A 19,389-nucleotide genomic window follows, 5' to 3' on the forward strand; every position below is an offset into this window, starting at 1 on the left:
TAACCTAAATTACACTCCAAGTGGCACTTGTCTACATAGGAGGGGAGCATCTATTCAATTCAAATCAATTTTACTTATATAGTCCAATACTACAACTATAGGCGTCTGAATTAGCTTCCTCCAGTAAATTTATAATAAACATGAAATCACAAAGAACATGAAGTCATAGAATTCAATTGGGGCATCATAATAGGGCTCCATCTGATTGGTCAATGATGTAAAGGACCATCCAATCGCTCAAATACATAAAGGGATTTATTGATTCATTAAAAATTCAAGCTGGCATAAGATTTTTTTAACACATGTAAGGTTGCCATTTATTGCAATTTTTGCCGACTTTTGCAATATGCATATTGCACAGCGTGATGATAAATTTGCGATTTATTGTGCAGACCTAATTAAGAAGTACTCATAAATGCAATGTAAAGCTTAACTTTCTTTATTTATGTCAACATGTCAAAAGAACATGTTAAAAACAACAAAAAACATCATTTTCATTGGAGTGTGTCTTTAATTTAATTTTTCTCTTATATCATGCGTCTTATTTTTCCTTTGTCACTGCAGTTCTGCCTCTTTCTCCTTATTTTAAATCTGCTTTGCACGTTTTCTCCACTTGATCTTTTGTTCCTTATCTCCTTCCTTCCCACCACATCCCAGTGTCTCGTCTTCTCTTTGACTCTTCTCCATCTCCTGAGTTTTACCCTCTGTATCCCCACTTCCACCCCCCCACCCCCACCCCCCTTTCTCCCTGGATTCACTGGCTCCGTCTTTGACAGCACACAAAGCAGTTGCTTTCTCTCATCTCTGTCTCTAAAAATAAACGAGGGGTTCTTGGGGAGGATAGAAGCGGGATGTGAGGAAGACTGCAGTTACGCAGCAGTTTTAACTCAATTCCCTGTGATTGTAGCAAGTGTGTGTGTGTGTATGTGTGCATTTCAAAGTGGGCGTGTGCACAAAAACACCCACAGGCGTTTGCATGCACACACGCACAGCTATTCTTTCTTTGTGTGCCTTCTCAGCTTCTCTTCCAGCAGAGTTTCTGCAGACTGACAGAAGAATAAAACATAAAAATAAGAAACACTAATGAAAGGGTGCAGTTGTGCCCTGCATGGGGTAGGCCTTTAACCCTCCGGTCGTGTTCGCATTCAGCCCCCTACTTTAGTGTTCCCGGTCAAAATTGACCGGTCTGTTTTAACTGGTCTTAAATTAGCACACAAAAAAAATTTCACCACCAATTTTTTTATTCAACATTCTTTAGTTGAGAACAACATTTAAAAGTAGTGTCTAACGACAATTTGTAGATGTAAACATTAAATAACATCAGTGAAAATACAATTGGGCACTGAAAATGAACTACAAAATGAACATATAATACAAAAAATAAATGGAAAACCAAACACCAAACTCAACAGGGTGTGTGTGGGTATGTGTGTGTGTGTGTTTGTGTGTGTATTCATGCACATGAGTGGCATGTGACACTCAGGTCAGAGTGGGCCTTGCAAACATAAGGATTACATTTGCAGCATGTCAGGCTCGTTTTGATGTCTCTAGGGGCACAGAGGCCACAACGCTTCCTTTTCTGGCAACACTCCAGCTAAAATCAACAGACCTATGTAGGCTTGGAGGTCTACCAGGTCGATTTCTCTCCAGGTGTCCCCAAACACACGCTTCCCCTCCAGATTTGTCATCTCAAGTATAATTCCCTCAATGGACTCTGGTAAATAGAGTTGGAAGCTGGACTTGATGTCATCCACACGAGATGCTGCATAACGCGTTGGTCCTGGTGTCATCTTTATGATGTTTTCCACTCTCGCTCTACCTCCTCGGTCCTGGGGGGATGATGACCAGAGCAAGTGTCCACTTTTGGACTGAAATGTTTCCTCAGGTGCCTGTTCTTCAGGTGCCTTTCCCTCTCCATCTGTTGACTGGTCAGTCTCCTCAGAGTCTGGTTCAAAATCTGTGATGTCTTCCAATTCCGAGACATCCTCCTCTATCTCTGGTTCAATTTCAGTGCCCTCTTCATCATGCCCAAGAACCTGGACCAGAACCTCTTCCACAGAAAAACGCTTCAGTCGTCTACTCATTGTGCTCAGAGTAAAAGGAATGCAAGGCAAACATCGAGCTATATATAGTATGGGGTTGTGTAAAAATGATACATTGATTAGTCTGGAAGGTGTGGTTCACGTGTGATAGGTACAGAAGCGTGGGAAAGAAATGGGTTCACATAAAAGACACCTGTCTAGTCTGTGTAAACATATGATACATTGTATCATTAGGAAGTTGGTTCACGTGAGAGGATCGGCACATAAGCAGAAAGACATGTGTACCCACAAAAGAAATTGTGTGTGTGTGTGTGTGTGTGGGGGTGGGTGGGTGTGTGTGGGTGTGTGAGAGTGTGTGTGTGTGTGTGTGTGTGTGAGAGAGAGTGTGTGTGTGAGCTGGGGCAGTGTGTATGGGGATGTTTTCTGTATGTTGAATGAATTTACTCTGGATACCCATTCATTTCCTATGACGGTCACTTTTGACCGGGAACACCACAGGTGTAACAAGGTTGATTAAAACACTCAAAATTGAATGAAATAGGTGATCATCACTTTTATATGTTCAAGTACACAATGTGAAGGATATCATAAGGTCTTGAGGTAATCAGATGTAAAACATAATATTTATGAGTATTATAAGTTGTAAAACGGTCAGATTTGACCCGAACACGACAGGAGGGTTAACTCTTGGGAGTGTGATCTAAAACACCAAACGTTGAGGTCCAAAACATGAAGAATCGCAACGATCAGGCAGCTGTCGGCTTCATTTTTCTATTTTTCTATTCACAGACTGGTTTTGTGTGTTCCCATTCCAGAAGAAGCTTCTCTTTAAGTTTGGCCACAGATAACTATTATTAATAAATTCAGTTTGACAACAAGCTTCCTGTACACAGTCGTAAGAGACCCTCAAAGCCTCATCTTTATATTAAAGCAGCAGTTATGCTACATATTTAAAGAACAGGATGAGGAAACGTCTGTTCCCGAGCAGATCATGAAAAATTCAGAGATCGGGCAGCACGGGAACAACTTAAAACACAACAGGAAAGAACACGGAGCAAGGAGAAACATGCGGTTGGAGAAGGAAAGGTAGGTGAGAAGGATCAGACACCAGAGAATGAAGGGTGGAGAGATGATGGTGCTGTGTCTGAGTTCATCCATGGTGTCAAAGCTCAGTTCACAGCATTACATTTCATTTTCTGTGTTGATCCTTTGACCTATAGAGCAGGGGTCTGCAACCTTCAAAACTTAATGAGCCAATTGGGTCGATGTCTCACTGACCACAACCCAACCTTTAGAAAAATTAAGATTCTGATTTATTTGTATTTATATTAATGTTGCCAGTATACTATATATATTAAGTATTGGTTGTTTGTACTGAACCCCCAAAGGGACATTAAAGAAAAAAAATTGAAGTTAAAAAAAAGAATACTAACAGGTGTGCCCCCGTTACTAACTAGTAAGCAGAACATATTAAGTGGTGGGCGCCAGTAAGTAACTGGTTAGTATCTTGCAATTTCTGGTCATTTGCACACAGAAGCATTTTCACAAGTTACCTGAAAATGACATTACGTGAGCTAATTGAGTTTTACTTTGCTTTCGGACTTGCTTACAAAGAAGTTGCCGCTTTGCTTGGTCACCGTAACAATAAAACTTTCTCTGAACGTCATCTTAAATGAGTTTTATGTGGTTTGTTGCGGTGCAGGGGTTACACCAGTTTATATCAGGTTACCACTTTTATTTAGGAAGAAATAAGATCACCCATAACTTAATGGATATTAGTGGATGCATGTAAAGTGTATTCAAAATGGGCTGCACATAAGGAAAGAACATGTCCGTCTCATTCTACAAGAACCTGACCTACAGGGTGTTGAACTCCGAAGAGCCAGATGTCTGCATCGCCACTTTGTAAAGGGGCCGAATTATATCCATTTGGATTCTTATGACCATCTGAAGCCATTTTGTATTTGTATTAATGGCTGCATCGACGGATATTCACAGAAAATAATATGAACGCATTTACGACTAGCAGTGACCCAAAAATCATCGGAGGCTATTAGTTAGTATATTGTACTCACCCGTTAGTTTTTTTGTTTGTTTTTTTTGTTTTTTTCCTTCCATTTCTTTAATGTCCCTTTAAGGGCCCTGTAGTTTTACATAAAAAAAGCATAAATACACAGAAAAAATAGTTTTTTTTCCCTTCAAAATATGAAATACTTTCGATAAAGGTATACATGACTTCCTTTCAAAATAAAAGACACCCTGTGTAATATAGAAGTATTTTACCTTTTGTAGTGCATCTCAGCCAGAGGTTTGTACATCTAACAAACTAAAATTAAACCAGAGCTAATAAAGTGACCCTTACTGTATTTTTTTAATCATAAGTCACACTTAAATCCTTGAATTTGGTGGGGGGAGGGGAAGAATCTGCTTTAAAATCATTTGTGCCTTAATTCTGTTTGTGGTTACTGACCTCCATTTGAAATTCTGCAGTACACAGCGCACAAAAATATGTTGAAAGGTTTTGGCTCGACTTGTGATACTGTCATTCCACTGTTTCAAAAGGAGTTGAATAAAGTTTGAATCACTTTATTTTATTGTTTGCTTATTTTTTTCCTTCACAGCTACTTTTTCAAATTAAAAACTTTTCTTTTTCGTTTTCTATAACTAGAGGTCCACAATAGAGGGGCCCCACTCAGCTCCGGAGTTGCAGGTTGCAGACCTGCCCTGAATTGGAGCGATGCGTCTAACTACATAAGAAAACTTCATTTTAAATCTTTTTTTAGTTCGTTATTTTCCGTTTTATAACAGTTAAAGTTCTGTATATTTAATGTTAATAACAAAAAGCCTCTTATCAAAATCAAAATGCCTCCTTTGTTGTTAGCCTTTCTCAAAACATGTTTTCAGTGGTAAACTTACCAAAATAGGATCATCAGACAGAGATAGCTTAATGATTTTATTTCCAACAATCCTATAGTCATAATCTTCACCTTTAATTCTTGTTTTGCCCTCGTCTCCTCTCCTTAACTTTTCTGTCACCATCCACTGTCGTTCCTCATCCCTCCATCCTCTCCTGCTCCGCTCTGCCTGATCGACTGCAGAATATTGACTGGAAAGAGATGGGACTGCCTGATAATGAGACTCAGCAAGAGAGAAGAAAAAAAAAAGGGACAGAGAACAAGGGGAACTGGGATAGATTTGGAGCAAAAGCGGATTAAAGGAGGGAGGGATAAGAATGTGTTTTTCCCTGTCATGGTTTGCTAACTTTGGCAAGGCGAGTTGGCCTTTTTCTCCGCTGGCTTTGAAACAGAAACTCACAGGGGGTATCAGTGAAAGCATCTGATCCATATCGAGCATGCCACACTCAGTCACACACAAAGCAAACTTGAATAAAGTGTGTGCACAGAAATACAAATGGATAACAAAATCCACAATTGACTGTGTGTTTGCTTCTTATAGAGCAGTTCATACATGTTTGCTCGCTGTTGCCAACTCCAGATAACAGGTTCTTTCTCTGAGCGTGTTTGCAGATAATCTACACTAATTTCCTGCCTATTTTTGCTTATGCCCGATTTCCTTTTTACAGTTTCTCATACATCGCCGTGTTAAAAAACACAATTTCTTCTCCCTATTTCTCGCTCCCTGCTCCTCCCTTTCGGCTGTTTGCTATCTGAATGTTTATTTGATTTGCCTTGTAGACGCGAACCCACTTTTCAAGAGATCGACACTTTGAGCGGCTGCCTTTTTAGCTCGCACGGATGTGACGCCGTCACAAATGTTTTGTTGTTGTTTGTTTATCACTGCATCTCCTGTGTCTTTTGATACAAGCAGATGAAATTGCAAGTCCCTGACTGGAGATTGTTTATGTCCCACTCAGCTGGGTTTTCTATTTAACCCCATGTCTGATACTTTTTGATCAACTTTCATGTGATAACTTTTTTTTATATATTTTTTTTTTTAACTTGTCCTGTCCAACACCTAAGCAACCAGATGAGAGCTGAAATCCTTTTGTGCTGGACATATTTTACTTTTACAACAGGGGTTATGAATCTTATGAAACACCAGATGTATATTTAAATAAACCCCTTTTGTAATTTCAGCTAAACTTTATTCATGTTAACTATATTTGTAAATATTTTTTGTTGGACCGGACGGAAAAGAAAAGGAGGAAAGAAGAGAGAAGGATGACAGATAAGGGGGGGAGGGTGATTATAGTACCTGTGGTAAACGTTCTTATTTTTTTTTGTTTCTGGTGCTTTTTTGACTGAACCCCCAAGCCAGAGGAGCTGACAAACGTCCTGGAGATCTGCAACATCGTCTTCACCAGCATGTTCACCCTGGAGATGGTCCTCAAGCTCACCGCCTTCGGTTTCTTTGAGTACTTGAGGAATCCCTACAACATATTTGACGGCATCATTGTGATCATCAGGTCTGCATAGTAACAGCGGAAACATAAAGTCGTGTTTTTTGCTGTAATTTTCATAATTTTTCCCGCTTTCTCCATTATTCTTCGGACACTGAAACAAACGTCAGCGTGTGTGAGATCATCGGGCAGGCAGACGGAGGCCTGTCGGTGCTGAGGACCTTCAGACTGCTGAGGGTCATCAAGCTAGTGCGGTTCATGCCGGCGCTCAGGCGACAGCTTGTCGTGCTGATGAAGACCATGGACAATGTGGCCACATTCTGTATGCTGCTCATGCTCTTCATCTTCATCTTTAGGTAAATTTACCATCTCTTCTGTACTGCTTGAGAAACTCAGTTACTGTTACTGCCGTTATGATATTATTATAGCACTACTGACTTTCAGTTATTAATAGTGCAGCCTAATTTTCTCCTTTTTATGTTCCAAAATTGTCCAAGCTGAGATTTCTTTCCCACTACCTAGTGCCTTAAAGTACATTCAGTCTCTGTGGTCTATAACTGTGGATTATCTGCTAAATTAGACACCATTGTGGGCCGCATACCAGTGACAAAACCAACTGTAATTATTGTTATTATTGGGAGCACACTAATAGGTTTATAGTTGTCAGTAACCCTCATTATTTCACACTGTCAGCTGTGAAATCAAATAATCGAATAGACTCGAGTTGGTTCTTTTTTTATAAATATTGTCATGTGCTTGTGACGACAGATATTGAATCATGCAAAGCAACAACTACTTTTTAAGAAAGTTTTAAAAGTTTTGTCTGGTATGTAGAAATTTGTGTTTATTTATGATGTGTTCTATAAAAACATTAAAAAAAAAATCCTAAGTAGTCTAATTTAGCTTAATTTATGGAAGTGTGCTTGAGTCTTTTATACACAACGCAAATATATATATATATATATATATATATATATATATATATATATATATATATATATTTTAATTACCATACAGAAATCTCATTAACTAATATAACATTTTAATTGATATATTAATTTTTATTATTTGTGCATAAAATTAGGAGCTTCTTTCTATAGAGAACAGATTTTACAAAAAGTGTTTAAATGAAGTTCATTTTGCTATAAATTCTCACTGATTCTTTTTTTGTTTTGTTTTTTTTACAATATTGACAAATGAATACCAAATAAAATTCTTACACACATTCTATGATCAAGAAAACGGGCCTTTTATATTCCAAAATAAAAGAATAAAATGAAAATTGATCCCAGTCTGCTATGTAAAACATCTTTATAATACCAAAACGAATAACCCAAAGCTTCACACTGTTTTAATCTGTGAATCTGTTATTGTATAACTTTAACAATTTTTTTTGTTTTGATTATATTTGGAGCTTTGTGACTGTATATTGCTGGAGGTTGTTTGTAAATACCCTTTTATATAATTTAACTAAATAAAAAAAGCATACTTTTTGCACAAACAGAAATTGTGCAAAGATGCATTTTGTTGTCACTAAAATCAGATGTTGTGAAAGCAGCACATTTTTTAGAGACATCAGAAGAATTTATGCTCTAACCTTTGAGCTTTTCCTCAAATATGCTCTTAAATAAATCGCAACATCTTCTGCATTTTAACAGTCAGTGTGAATGACGTCCTGATTGTTTTTTTTTTCACATCACAGTATCCTGGGGATGCACATTTTTGGCTGTAAGTTCAGTTTGAAGACAGATGCTGGAGACACGGTGCCTGACAGGAAGAACTTTGACTCGCTGCTTTGGGCCATAGTCACAGTCTTTCAGGTAACTATAGTTGGACTGACACAATACACCCCCCCTTCAAAAAAAAAAAAAGACTCCCACTTTCTTGAGACGGCCTTATTAAATGGATTTATGATATGACTGTCCTGTACGCGCACCAAAAATACAGTCTGTGCTCCCCTCTGTGTGTAGATTCTGACTCAGGAAGACTGGAATATGGTGCTGTACAATGGCATGGCATCAACCTCCCCCTGTGCCGCTCTCTACTTTGTAGCACTTATGACATTTGGAAACTACGTGCTCTTCAATTTACTAGTCGCCATCCTGGTTGAAGGTTTTCAAGCTGAGGTGAGACATCTTCCTCCTTCCTCTCTTGACAGTTCCTACTTAGGTCAGCAAGTAATTGCTTATTATTTCCACACTCCTTCCTATTTCTTCTCGGGGTCTGCTTCATTTTCCTTCCTTCTCGACGTCTCTGTCTCTGCACCTCTTCCCTCGCTGCCCCCCCGCAGGGCGATGCAAACCGCTCCTACTCGGATGATGACAGGTCCTCCTGTAACTTTGATGAGAATGATAAGCAAAAGGACTCCCTGCATCTGTCAGGTATGAATGCCTCTATCTTCTGCAATATCACGGCAAAACTGATATGTCCATTTCAAAATTCACAAAACCTCCAAAGTAAAATTTGTAAAAATCTGGCAAATGGTGAATATGAAATGCATTACCTGATGTCAAGTGCGCGATACTAGAATGTCACAATCGGGAGGGAAAGCATTTGAAGATAGGAGCTGAATTGTTGGACCTCCGGCAATAAAAATAAAATCTGTTTCATTTACATAGCAATACTTGCCAAGGAGCATTTTTCCAGCTGAAAATGTGTTGCAAGCTGATTAAACATTAAATATGCCACTTTTCCATCCTCTGTTATAGCCGAAGTGAACCAACAAAATATTCCGGCAATATGAAGCCGCATTTAATGGCACATTAGGGACGCGCCTGATCACAGTTCTCCAGCTCAAATGTACCTTTTAAATGTCAGCGTGGAGAAAAGCCCGTTTGGAATCTTAATGTTGCCCCAGTCTCGGGAAAAGGATAAACCACCGTCCTCTTCTTTTGTGCTGTGTTGTGACTGCCATGCTGACTTCTGTGAGTTTTTTTGTATTTCTTTGATACTTTTTTTTTTTGTTAAAGTTAGGAAGAAATTAGTTTCGGGACATTTATTGTGTTCAGTGATGAAGAAGTTTTCGTTTCACGGCAGCAACAGAGGGAACACAATGGGAGGCGAGGGATTTATTTCAAACTCCATCTTTCCCATTTGACAGCTTCTTTCTCATCCCTCTTTCTTGTTTCTTTCATTTACGACCACGGCTCATTTTAGGTGTTATCTCTCCTTTTTTTTTTTTCCTTTTCTGCTACAGACCCAAAAATTTGTACACTGACCCCTAATGGACACCTAGACCTGTCCCTGCTGCCCGCTGGTCTATTTCCTGGAGAGAGGTTGACCTTTGCGATTGGCTCAAGGAAGAACAGCGCCATTTCTCTTGGCAGGGCGGACATGGAGAAGAAGGCTGCTGTGAGTGACATTCAATGTTTCTAGTTCCTTCTTAACCAGTTGACAAGTTTTTGTAAAAAAAAAATTTAAAAAACGTCCAAAATGATGTCACATTGGTTTTGATTTGAGTGTTTTTTTGAAACAGCAATTTCTATGGAATAAGATGACTGTAAAAAGAAAAATACTTAGCAAAAAAAATAAAATGAATGGAACATTTAGTTTTACATTTAATATGTCTGATTTGAATATGACTTTCCCTTGTCTTGAAAACAAAATTTCCCCTCTTACTTACTATCAAAAATATGTCACAGGGTCATAGGCATGTCCATCGAGTCACGAAACACAACAAAGTGTGTGTGCGTATTGAGGCTCATTTATTAAACAAAAATAAAACAGAACTTATTTGGATGTTATTGATCCCATAATAGGAAAATGATTTTGTAGCTCTGTAAAAACAATACAAAAAAAAACAGGTATTAATAACAGCGATCTCTAGCTGTATTTTGTTGTTGCCAGGCGACATCTGATGCATCCGCTGATTGTGTCAGACCCACAATTGGTAGAAAAATAGACCAAAAAAGAGCAGCAGGTATACCACTCATCAGGTATAAAATGTCAATTTTCATCAAAAAACGCAATTATGATAAGAGAATGCTTAAACAAAATAACAAAAATAAGTGAGATAACTAGAAGGCTAAGTAGGCTAACTGTCAGTAGGATCAGAATACCCAACTTTCCTTCTTTACTGATTGTTTTTTTTTTTTTGCTGGCATTTGGCAGATGTTACTCTGTTGTAGCTTTATCTACACACCCATAGATGTGGTGTATTTGTTTTATTCTATTGTAGTAGCCAGGTTAGGCTCTGGCAGCCCTATGAGCCCTGAGGTGATTCACCGGATGGATGGATGGATGGATAGTATTGTTCTTAAAACTACACTGTCTCTTGTTCATGATGTCACAGGTGCCACATGAAGGTTGGTGATGTCTATTGTGATCAGTGATCTACATTTACATAACATTAATAAAGTAATGCTAAAAAAATAATCAATAAATAAAACATGTCAACTGTTCATCAGTAGCTGATTGTTCTTATTGTGGAGGTGTCTTTTTTCCTGACGATCTGTCTAGAAGTGCTCAGTACACACGCACACTTTGCTGAATAGATGTTTCAGGACTCAATATGAATGCTTATGATATATTTGTGACAGTAATCTAACAGGAGACATTTCAAATCCAAGACATGTCAAACGTAAAACCAATTATTTGCATTTTTTTTTTTGTTCAAAGTATGCACAACTTTGACTGTGGCCATGTGTCCTTATGACACTTCTCTTACCCCATACATTTTAAATATACTGTAAATCAGGCTGTTTTCTCTATTAGTATCCAGGTCGGGGTTACCACAATTGGGGTCGCCCACTTCCTCCGCAGCCTCACACAATTTGGGCTCGTCGCTCCAGCTGGGGGAGCCTGGGGGGCCAGCCTTGCTCCTCGTCATCTCCCTCTGCCAGTCCAGCCTTCAATCCTACCTCTGCAAGACCCTTTTATAGCTGTGACCAGGGCAGAAAAGGTGGAGTAGTTGGCGGAAGCCTCCGTATCCGCGGGCCCCGTTCATCCTCAACGCATCGGCGTTGCCGCTATTCGCACCCAGATGAGGAGGAATCTCTCCTTGCTCCTCCTCCTGTTGCTCCTCACTCGCTCCATGTTCCCCATCCTGTACTCCCCGGCTACTTTGCACCCCGGAGAAACCGCAGGGCTCTTTCTCTAGAGCTGCCCCACGTGCTCCAGCTCTCTGCTGGGACAGCGCACACGCCTCCACAGACACACCACCCAGTGCCTGCCATTACCCTCCCTGCCCACCACTGCAAAAAGAGCCTCTCTGGAGAGCTGGTCATCAAAGGTGGTAATGATTTGGAAGCAGTTCACCAAGACTGTAACGGCAGGACGCCACAGGCACACCTTCATCCACCACCTTCAAAACGCCACAGAGGGGGCGCAAATCCCCAAGGTCATCTGATGGCTGATGTCTTCCCTCAAGTGAACACGCGCAGCAAAGACCGCGAGGACCTGGATGAAGACATCGACTATGTAGGCAAATTACTCATTCTAATTACAAATGACTAATTAACTTAAGTAAAGAATTAATCTAATACTTCAGTTACAATCCCCAAGACACTGAGAGCATTTTGAGAGGAAACACAAAAACAAAATAAACACAAAACATTTATTCCCAAAAACGAATCTACAGACTAACCTTTGTGTGTGGGATATTTATGCACTTTCTATAAATCTGCACTCCTTTTCACCTGTGTCCCCTGAGTCCTGCATTGCTTTTACTGTAAACAAGTCTGTTTCTGAACAAACAAGGTAAATAATGAAGGACTGCGAAGACAGAAAGGGGAGAGAGCAGCACAGATGGTTATGCAGCAAGAGCCTTTGAGTCAATGCTACATAACTGTTTCACTTGCATAAATAATTAAAAAATTGAATATAATTAGGCATTTTCTCTGAAGTTCTTGTGTCTCTGCTGGTTTTGTGTGCGTCTTGATGTGCTTTGATTGGCGCTTTTTGTTGCAGAGTTTGTGCTTTCGCATTCAGAAGATGTTGGAGGCGTACAGACCAGACTGGTGCGAGACAAGAGAGGACTGGTCTGTTTTCCTCTTTTCCCCTCAGAACAAGTAAGCCATGGTTAACCTTCTGCAGTATCCGGCATGTACAGTGGATTTTACTTATTGAAACGTTTCCATCGATCTTTTGATGGTTTTAGAAAATGAATGCAAAAGTGGATTGCACTTCCCAGATAGTTGTAATATTTTTTTTTTTTTCTGTTCAGCTTTGCTCAGCATGGATATCGATTTGCACATAAAAGAAATATGTAAAAACACACAGTGGGGGAAACAAGTTTTGGTCAGTCACTCATTCTGCAGGCTGTTTCACTTAAAAAGATGTGAGAGGTCTGCAATGTTCATCATAGATACACTTCAACTGTCAGAGACTGAATGTAAACAAAAAGAATGCAGAAAATCACATTCTATGATTTCTAAAGTATTTGTTTATATATATAATGGCGAAGAAACTATTTATTTAGCTACTACTAACAAATAGAAATTCTGTCCTTCACTAGCTGAGTTTTGATTGACTATAAAATTGCAATTTGCGATACTAAATTTCCCTAATAGAAATACGACAATTTTGAAAAACCTTGCATTTATCAAAAAAAAATTTTTTGTGCTTGGGGGCGGTAGTTATTGAGGTGTATTAAAATTGACATATTTTGCAAAACTGCAATGGAAACCCTTCTACGAATTAAAGGAGTCACTTTGTAGATAGCGATGGGGATGCGCTTCTTGGAAGAAACTGGTTGCCTTGGGCACTGCACAGCGGGCACCACATTAGGTCCCACAGCGTCACACAGCTCATCAGCAGTTGAGCGTGTCATGCAGAATTGTTGGTTCCACAGCTCTTCTGTAAAATCACCAACCACAATTTTCCAAAATGGCTTTATCCGTAGCCGCTCCTACTTGTAAAGGAGCTTGCCGCTCCATGGCCTGAATAAGATACTGACGTCTCCTTCCATAGATGATGATGAGCGCCAGTGCTGTGGCAGAAACTTGAATGTATCTGCTGTAAATTAAAGTATTGCTTACATCCGTCACCAGGTTTTAAATGACTTATCGCACAAGTTGTTTTTTGTTTATTTGCATAATTAAGATTTTTTTTAAGCAGTGTAGTTGTGAAATTGGGTTTTTCCAACATTTCTATAATTTCGATAAAGGTTTGCACATACGTGAAATGGAAACTACTGACTCTGGACCTGTTTTGTCTTCCTTAAGATGTTCTTCTATCCTCCACTTGTTACCTGTATAATTGGCACCTGTTTAACTGGTTACCTGTACAAATGACACCTGTCCACACCCCTTAACTGTCAGACTGTAACCTTTCCACTATGACCAAAGAACTTACAAAGGACACCAGGGACGAGATCGTAGACTTAAACAAGATTAGGATGAACCAATCTACAATAAAAAAAACAGGTTGTTGAGAAGCAGTCAACTGTTGAAGAAATGATTAGGAAATGTATAATCACTGACAATCTCCCTCCACCTGGAGCTTCACGAAAGATCTCCTGGTTGGATACAAATCATCTTGAATGGTGAGGAAACAGCCCAGAACTACATGGAGGGACTAGTCAATGGCCTGAGCAGAGCTGACACTACAGTAATAAAGGTTACAGAAGGTAACACACTCCTGCAGTGCTCTAAAGATCCCCCTGCTTAAACGAGCACACGTCCTGACCCAAAGGTTTCCCAGATATCAACTGGATCTAGTGGAGGATTGGGAGAATCTCATGTGGTCAGATGAGACCTAAAGGAAACTCTTCGTTATAAACACCACTCAACCATGTTAGGAGGGGGAAATTACTGAGTAACATCTTGAAGAGATTATACTCACTCCATAGCATGGGAGTGGAAATGTCATGCGTTGTGGATGCTAAAGAAAACACAAATGATGTATGGTGAGATTTTGGACAAAAGCCTCCTTCCATCAGTGAGAGCCTCGAGAATCTTCCAGCATGGAAATGACCCCAAAAATATCACCTGGGCAACAAAGAAGTGTCTATGTAAAAAGCATTTCAAGGTTCTGGAGTGACCTAGCCAGTCTGGCCCTCAGTCCAAAGGTGGATCTATGGAGGGAGTTGAATGTCCATGTTGCTCAGCAACAGCCCTAAAACATCACAGCTCTTGAGGATGACTAAAATAGCAGCCGTGTGTACAAACCTGGTAAAGACCCACAGGAAACATTTGAACTCTATCAGTACTAACAAAGGTTACATTACAAAATATTTAGGTGAACTTTTGTTGTTGATCAAATTTCTATATTCTGCACCATTAATACAAATAAACTCGAAAAAAATCAGAAAATGTGACTCTGGGGATGGATTCTCTTTTTAGATTCTGTCTCTCAGAGTTGAAGTATATCTATGATGAACATTACAGACCTCTAATCTTTGTAACTTGCAGAATTAATGACAGACAAATATTTTTTACCCTAGTTGAATGTATGCATGTATATGTCCTATGCAATATGTGTACTAACACAAACAACTGGCACACAGTAAAAAGAAAAGAGACGGGGTAAAGTTTGATGCAAGAACAATTTATTTCACTATTGAAACTCCGCTATTGTGTTCAAATAGAAGATTAAACTAGACACATCCGAGCAGTCTAATAAAAAAAAAAATAAAAAAAAAACATTTGAATAACTCAATGTGTTCTATTTACAACAAATTAGATTTTTTTCTTGTAGTTTGTTTTCAATTGCTTTCTTTCCGTTCCAACAGACACAGTGAAAACATTTAATTACTTGTTGGCATGAAACAGCGCCATGTGTCAGATTTTTAAAACGCTATTTGTTTGTTTTGTGTCTTTTGACCCCCCTTTTTTATTTTGAGGTTCTTTCATAACTCTTGTTTGTGTTCTCCCACAGGAATGCAAAACCTTGCATTTTTCTGCCTTTTAGAGTGCTGTTAATGTGATTAGTTTTGAATTAAAAGCAATATCAACATGGGCCTGGAAAGGGCTATTGACTTGGCAGGATCTTAGAGAGCTGCTGTACATTATGTTTCACACACACCGGGGAAATGGGCATTCTTGAACATGCTTTTAGCATTTGGTGTTCACTCTGGACTGTAGCTACCCAATTCTAGTGCATGTGCTCACAGTTGAAAGAGGTTTTGTGCCAAATGTAAAAGCATTGCAAATTTATATCTCTGAGTCACACTGGTTAATTTTTTTGCTAAAGTTGTCCTTGATTGATTTTAGGTCAGTGAATCGTATTGTTCAAAATGAACCAATATCAAAAGGGAATCGAATCAGCAACCTCAAATATTGAATCGAATCGTTGTTAAAATGAATTGTTACACTCCTAGTAATAAAATTCGGTCAATGTTGACCTGGTTTCACTTTTAACCTGCATTCAATGGCTGCACCTTTTGTATGTACATCCCAAAAACAGACTTAAAAACATGCGTAGCTACGCTTAAATGCAAAAAGTCTTGACCGTGGAATCTCAAAACAGGCATTTACACACGTTTACATAGACATTTTAATGAAAGTGGCCGCTTGAACGTCCTCAGTGCCCTTGCGGTAGAGTTTTTACCCTGAGAGTGGAAAGTTGCAAGTTCATATCGACGGCCGAGTCATACCAAAGGCTCTAAAACTGGGACCCAATGCTTCCCTGCTTTACACTCAGCATAAAGGGGTTGAATTGGGGGGTTAAACCACTGAATGGTTCCTGAGCGCGGCTGTGTCTGCAGCTCACCGCTCCCCCATGGGATGGGTCAAATGCAGAGAACAAATTTCACACACCCAGGTGCGTGACAGCTAATGGGACTTGACATTTTCCGAACCCTGTGTAGGTTTGGCATTCAGGAGCCGATTCCAAGTTTGGGAGCTTTTTGAATTGACTACATGCACCATTGACTGTGTTTCTCCTCTAACTGCAGGTTTAGACAGATCTGCCAAACCATCATTGCCCATAAGCTCTTTGATTATGTGGTATTGGCCTTCATCTTCTCCAATTGCATAACAGTGGCTCTGGAGAGGCCCAAGATACTACAGGGCAGTTTGGTGAGTTCAACATCAGTGCATGTCGTAGCTACAGTATGGCTCCTGAAAGGGATTTTTGTGCTTACACTGTATTCTCTGAAGATAAATTCCCCTTTTTTTATTTTTCATTTAAAAGATGCAGTAAAGGAGATTTTAGAACTCCTCATTGGCCCATTTCTTCTTTCTAACCTTCTCCGCTCTCTCCTCCTCGCTTTTCTCTGTGCAGGAACGAGTCTTTCTCACCATATCCAATTACATCTTTACTGCCATCTTTGTGGGCGAAATGACTCTCAAGGTAACATTTCACAGCCTGTCAATGGAGGCCCGCAGATACGAACCTCATTTTTTGGTTTGTCTGTCTCCTCCTATGTCTTCCTGTAAGTCCGTCTCTTTGAATTGACTCTGCTTCAGCTCTCCCACCACCCTTTCCCTTCGTTCTCAGCAGTTCCCACGTTGCTTCACAGAATGGAGCAATTAAGTAATGTCATTAATTAGTGGTTTGTCTGCTGTTATAGATGTTGTCCAGCACTCAGCCCACGCATCAGTCCCCCTATATTAAGATCTCCCCTTTTTAAATATCTGCCTCTACTTCCTGTCTGCTCTCATCTATGTCTTTTTCCTCTAACTCTTGATTTGTTTGTGCTCCAATACTTGTTTTTTCCTGGCTTTGCACACTTCCTCTGTCTTGCTCTCTCTCTCTCTGTTCTCTGGGAAAGCCTCTGGCAAGAGAGGGGCATCAATTATGCACTCCCACAATCAATTATTAAGCGATCACAGCCCGTAAAGGAGTCATGGACCTGTCACCCCCCCTGGCCCAGCAGTGCATGTATCACTCCTCGTGTCTGGGTTGGAATCTTGTGCATCCCCAAAGTGCTGCAATCAACCGTTTGCATAACAGGACTGGAGCCTCAAATGAAGAAATTCACAAATGAATACTTCATTAAAAAATTGGCCAAAATGTGAGAATGCTGGGAAAATAAAAAAATAATGTTGGGAATCCAGTTATTACTGCTTTTATGATGTTTATGAGATATTTAAACAGCTCAAAGAATTTGCTTAATTTATACCAACTGTGTTCTGCTGTTTCCATATTTATTATTCAAACTTGCTTTTCTATCATATCATATCTATATCATCACTGAGTTTTATCAACATTTATCAAATAGTTTCAGTCAAATTTTGGTTCATACATTTTTCATAAAACATAAAATTTAATGACTGCAAAGTTCTCATCTAATGTAGCTACAGCCCAAACCATCATTCCTCCACCTCCATGCAGCATAATCAGTGTCAAGTGTTTTTTGTTTTTTTTTAGACATGATCTCTAATATTATGTGTTTCATAGACAAATATCTATTTTTCACACATAAGAAGAACATTTCACATTGCACATAAACATTTTCTCTTTCATATGAGAATTCCCCCAAAATCGGGAATATTTTGTTTTCCGATCGTAAATTAGCATTGTTTAGCTAATTCCCATCTGTTGAAAACTACTAAACGTTCCAAAATTGGTAAGCTTCAGGAATTTCTTCTTCAAGATTTTGATTGGTATTCACTGACTAATTTTTTCGAGGAGTTTGGATTTGCTAACCTTCCGGTTAATGTTACGGTGGGGTTTGGGGGAGTACCCAGGTGTAGAGAGGATGAGGCAGGAGGTTCCGGGGGAACAGAAGCTTTAATAAACCAAAACAAACTAAAAACCAAAAATCACTGCTAAAGCAGGCAAGACAACTACAAAACTCAAAACACTCAAAGGGAAACCAGCAAACTACACGGGAACAACATAATAACAGACTATGGAGCAGCACAGGAGGAAGGGAAAGACAAGACTTAAATACACACAGAGAAGACGAAACACAGGTGAACACAATCAGGACAGATAGGGACCACAGTAAAACTAGAAACAACAACCACAACACCACAACAGGAAAAGCTACAAAAATAAAACAGGAAGTGAACTCAAACCAAGACAGAACAACAGAGAACCAAGACACAAAAGTAAAGAAACTGACACCGTTCCATAATTCATGGCCTGTGAGTTTGTACATGAGTACATGGGTACCACTCACCCGTATAGTAAAATAAAAAATGTTACAATTTTCTGTTATGCCTTTTTTTTCCACACTGCTGCCTATAATAAGTTAATTTAGTAAATATTTGAAATCTCTAATATAAAACAGTTCATTTGAGGTTTTTGTTTACCTTTTATTAGGCACCAAACAAAAAAAATCCTGCCTCCTTTTTTTTATTTCTTTAAGACGTTTGTCCAATCTCTCATTCATTTTGATGTTCACACACACATATTCACTCTTTGAATCTTAAACCTCAGAGTTGATTTTCAGTTATAAATGCAATATATTTTCTATAGGCAGCCATCATTAATTCTACAGGATGCCAAATTTAGCCTTTTTTTTGCCTTTTATCATCCAAAGTTGAGACAACCACTAAGTGTCTTGGGTTTTATGAAGTTAAAAAGTCACAGAAATGAATTCGATATTCACTTGACTGCTGTGTTTTTTTGTCTTCAGGTGGTTTCCATGGGTTTGTATATCGGAGAACAGGCGTACCTGCGGAGCAGCTGGAACATTCTGGATGGATTCCTGGTTTTTGTGTCATTGATTGATATAGTTGTGTCCATGGCGGGAGGGGCCAAGATCCTGGGCGTGCTCAGAGTTCTCAGGTTGCTCCGAACTTTGCGGCCTCTCAGGTATGCACCCATGCTCATCTGATTTCTGCCGAAACACGCTCACTCACTCAGTACGTCTTTGCTTAGATTTGAGTTTACATGATTGAAATAGTTCTGGTGAATGTTTGTGTTGCAAAAAGAAGGAGAAGAGGCAATGGGTCATCCGGCTTCAGTGTCAGAATTTTTTAAAGAAAAATAAACAGCAAAGTCAGAAGTGGAGAGTTTTCCTAAGAGTAAATGTGAATTGAAGTCAAAGCTTCAATACAATTTAATTTAAACAATTTATATTTAAAAAATCAGCAGTAAAAACATATATATCAGTGCTGCCGACTTTTCGTAAAAGCCTGGATTGAGACCCGG

The 19,389-nt window shown here is 39.3% G+C and overlaps 1 protein-coding gene across 4 annotated transcripts in view; it reads left to right on the forward strand.

Moving 5' to 3' along the window:
* The window catches only part of cacna1ia (calcium voltage-gated channel subunit alpha1 Ia), a 213,327-nt gene that overhangs the window by 133,661 nt on the left and 60,277 nt on the right, over positions 1–19,389 (forward strand). For all 4 annotated transcript variants that reach the window (XM_023957619.2, XM_078951512.1, XM_078951513.1 and 1 more), the window contains exons 11-21: positions 6,317–6,468; positions 6,573–6,758; positions 8,105–8,222; positions 8,373–8,528; positions 8,693–8,783; positions 9,599–9,753; positions 11,116–11,820; positions 12,310–12,410; positions 16,238–16,361; positions 16,567–16,635; positions 18,872–19,050. In XM_023957619.2, the coding sequence (XP_023813387.2) occupies positions 6,317–6,468; positions 6,573–6,758; positions 8,105–8,222; positions 8,373–8,528; positions 8,693–8,783; positions 9,599–9,753; positions 11,116–11,820; positions 12,310–12,410; positions 16,238–16,361; positions 16,567–16,635; positions 18,872–19,050 (2,036 nt within the window). The remainder of the gene's footprint in view (positions 1–6,316; positions 6,469–6,572; positions 6,759–8,104; positions 8,223–8,372; positions 8,529–8,692; positions 8,784–9,598; positions 9,754–11,115; positions 11,821–12,309; positions 12,411–16,237; positions 16,362–16,566; positions 16,636–18,871; positions 19,051–19,389) is intronic.

The sequence above is a fragment of the Oryzias latipes genome, chromosome 8 (assembly GCF_053564925.1).
Source record: "Oryzias latipes strain Hd-rR chromosome 8, Olatipes_Hd-rR_3.1".
Taxonomy (NCBI): domain Eukaryota; kingdom Metazoa; phylum Chordata; class Actinopteri; order Beloniformes; family Adrianichthyidae; genus Oryzias; species Oryzias latipes.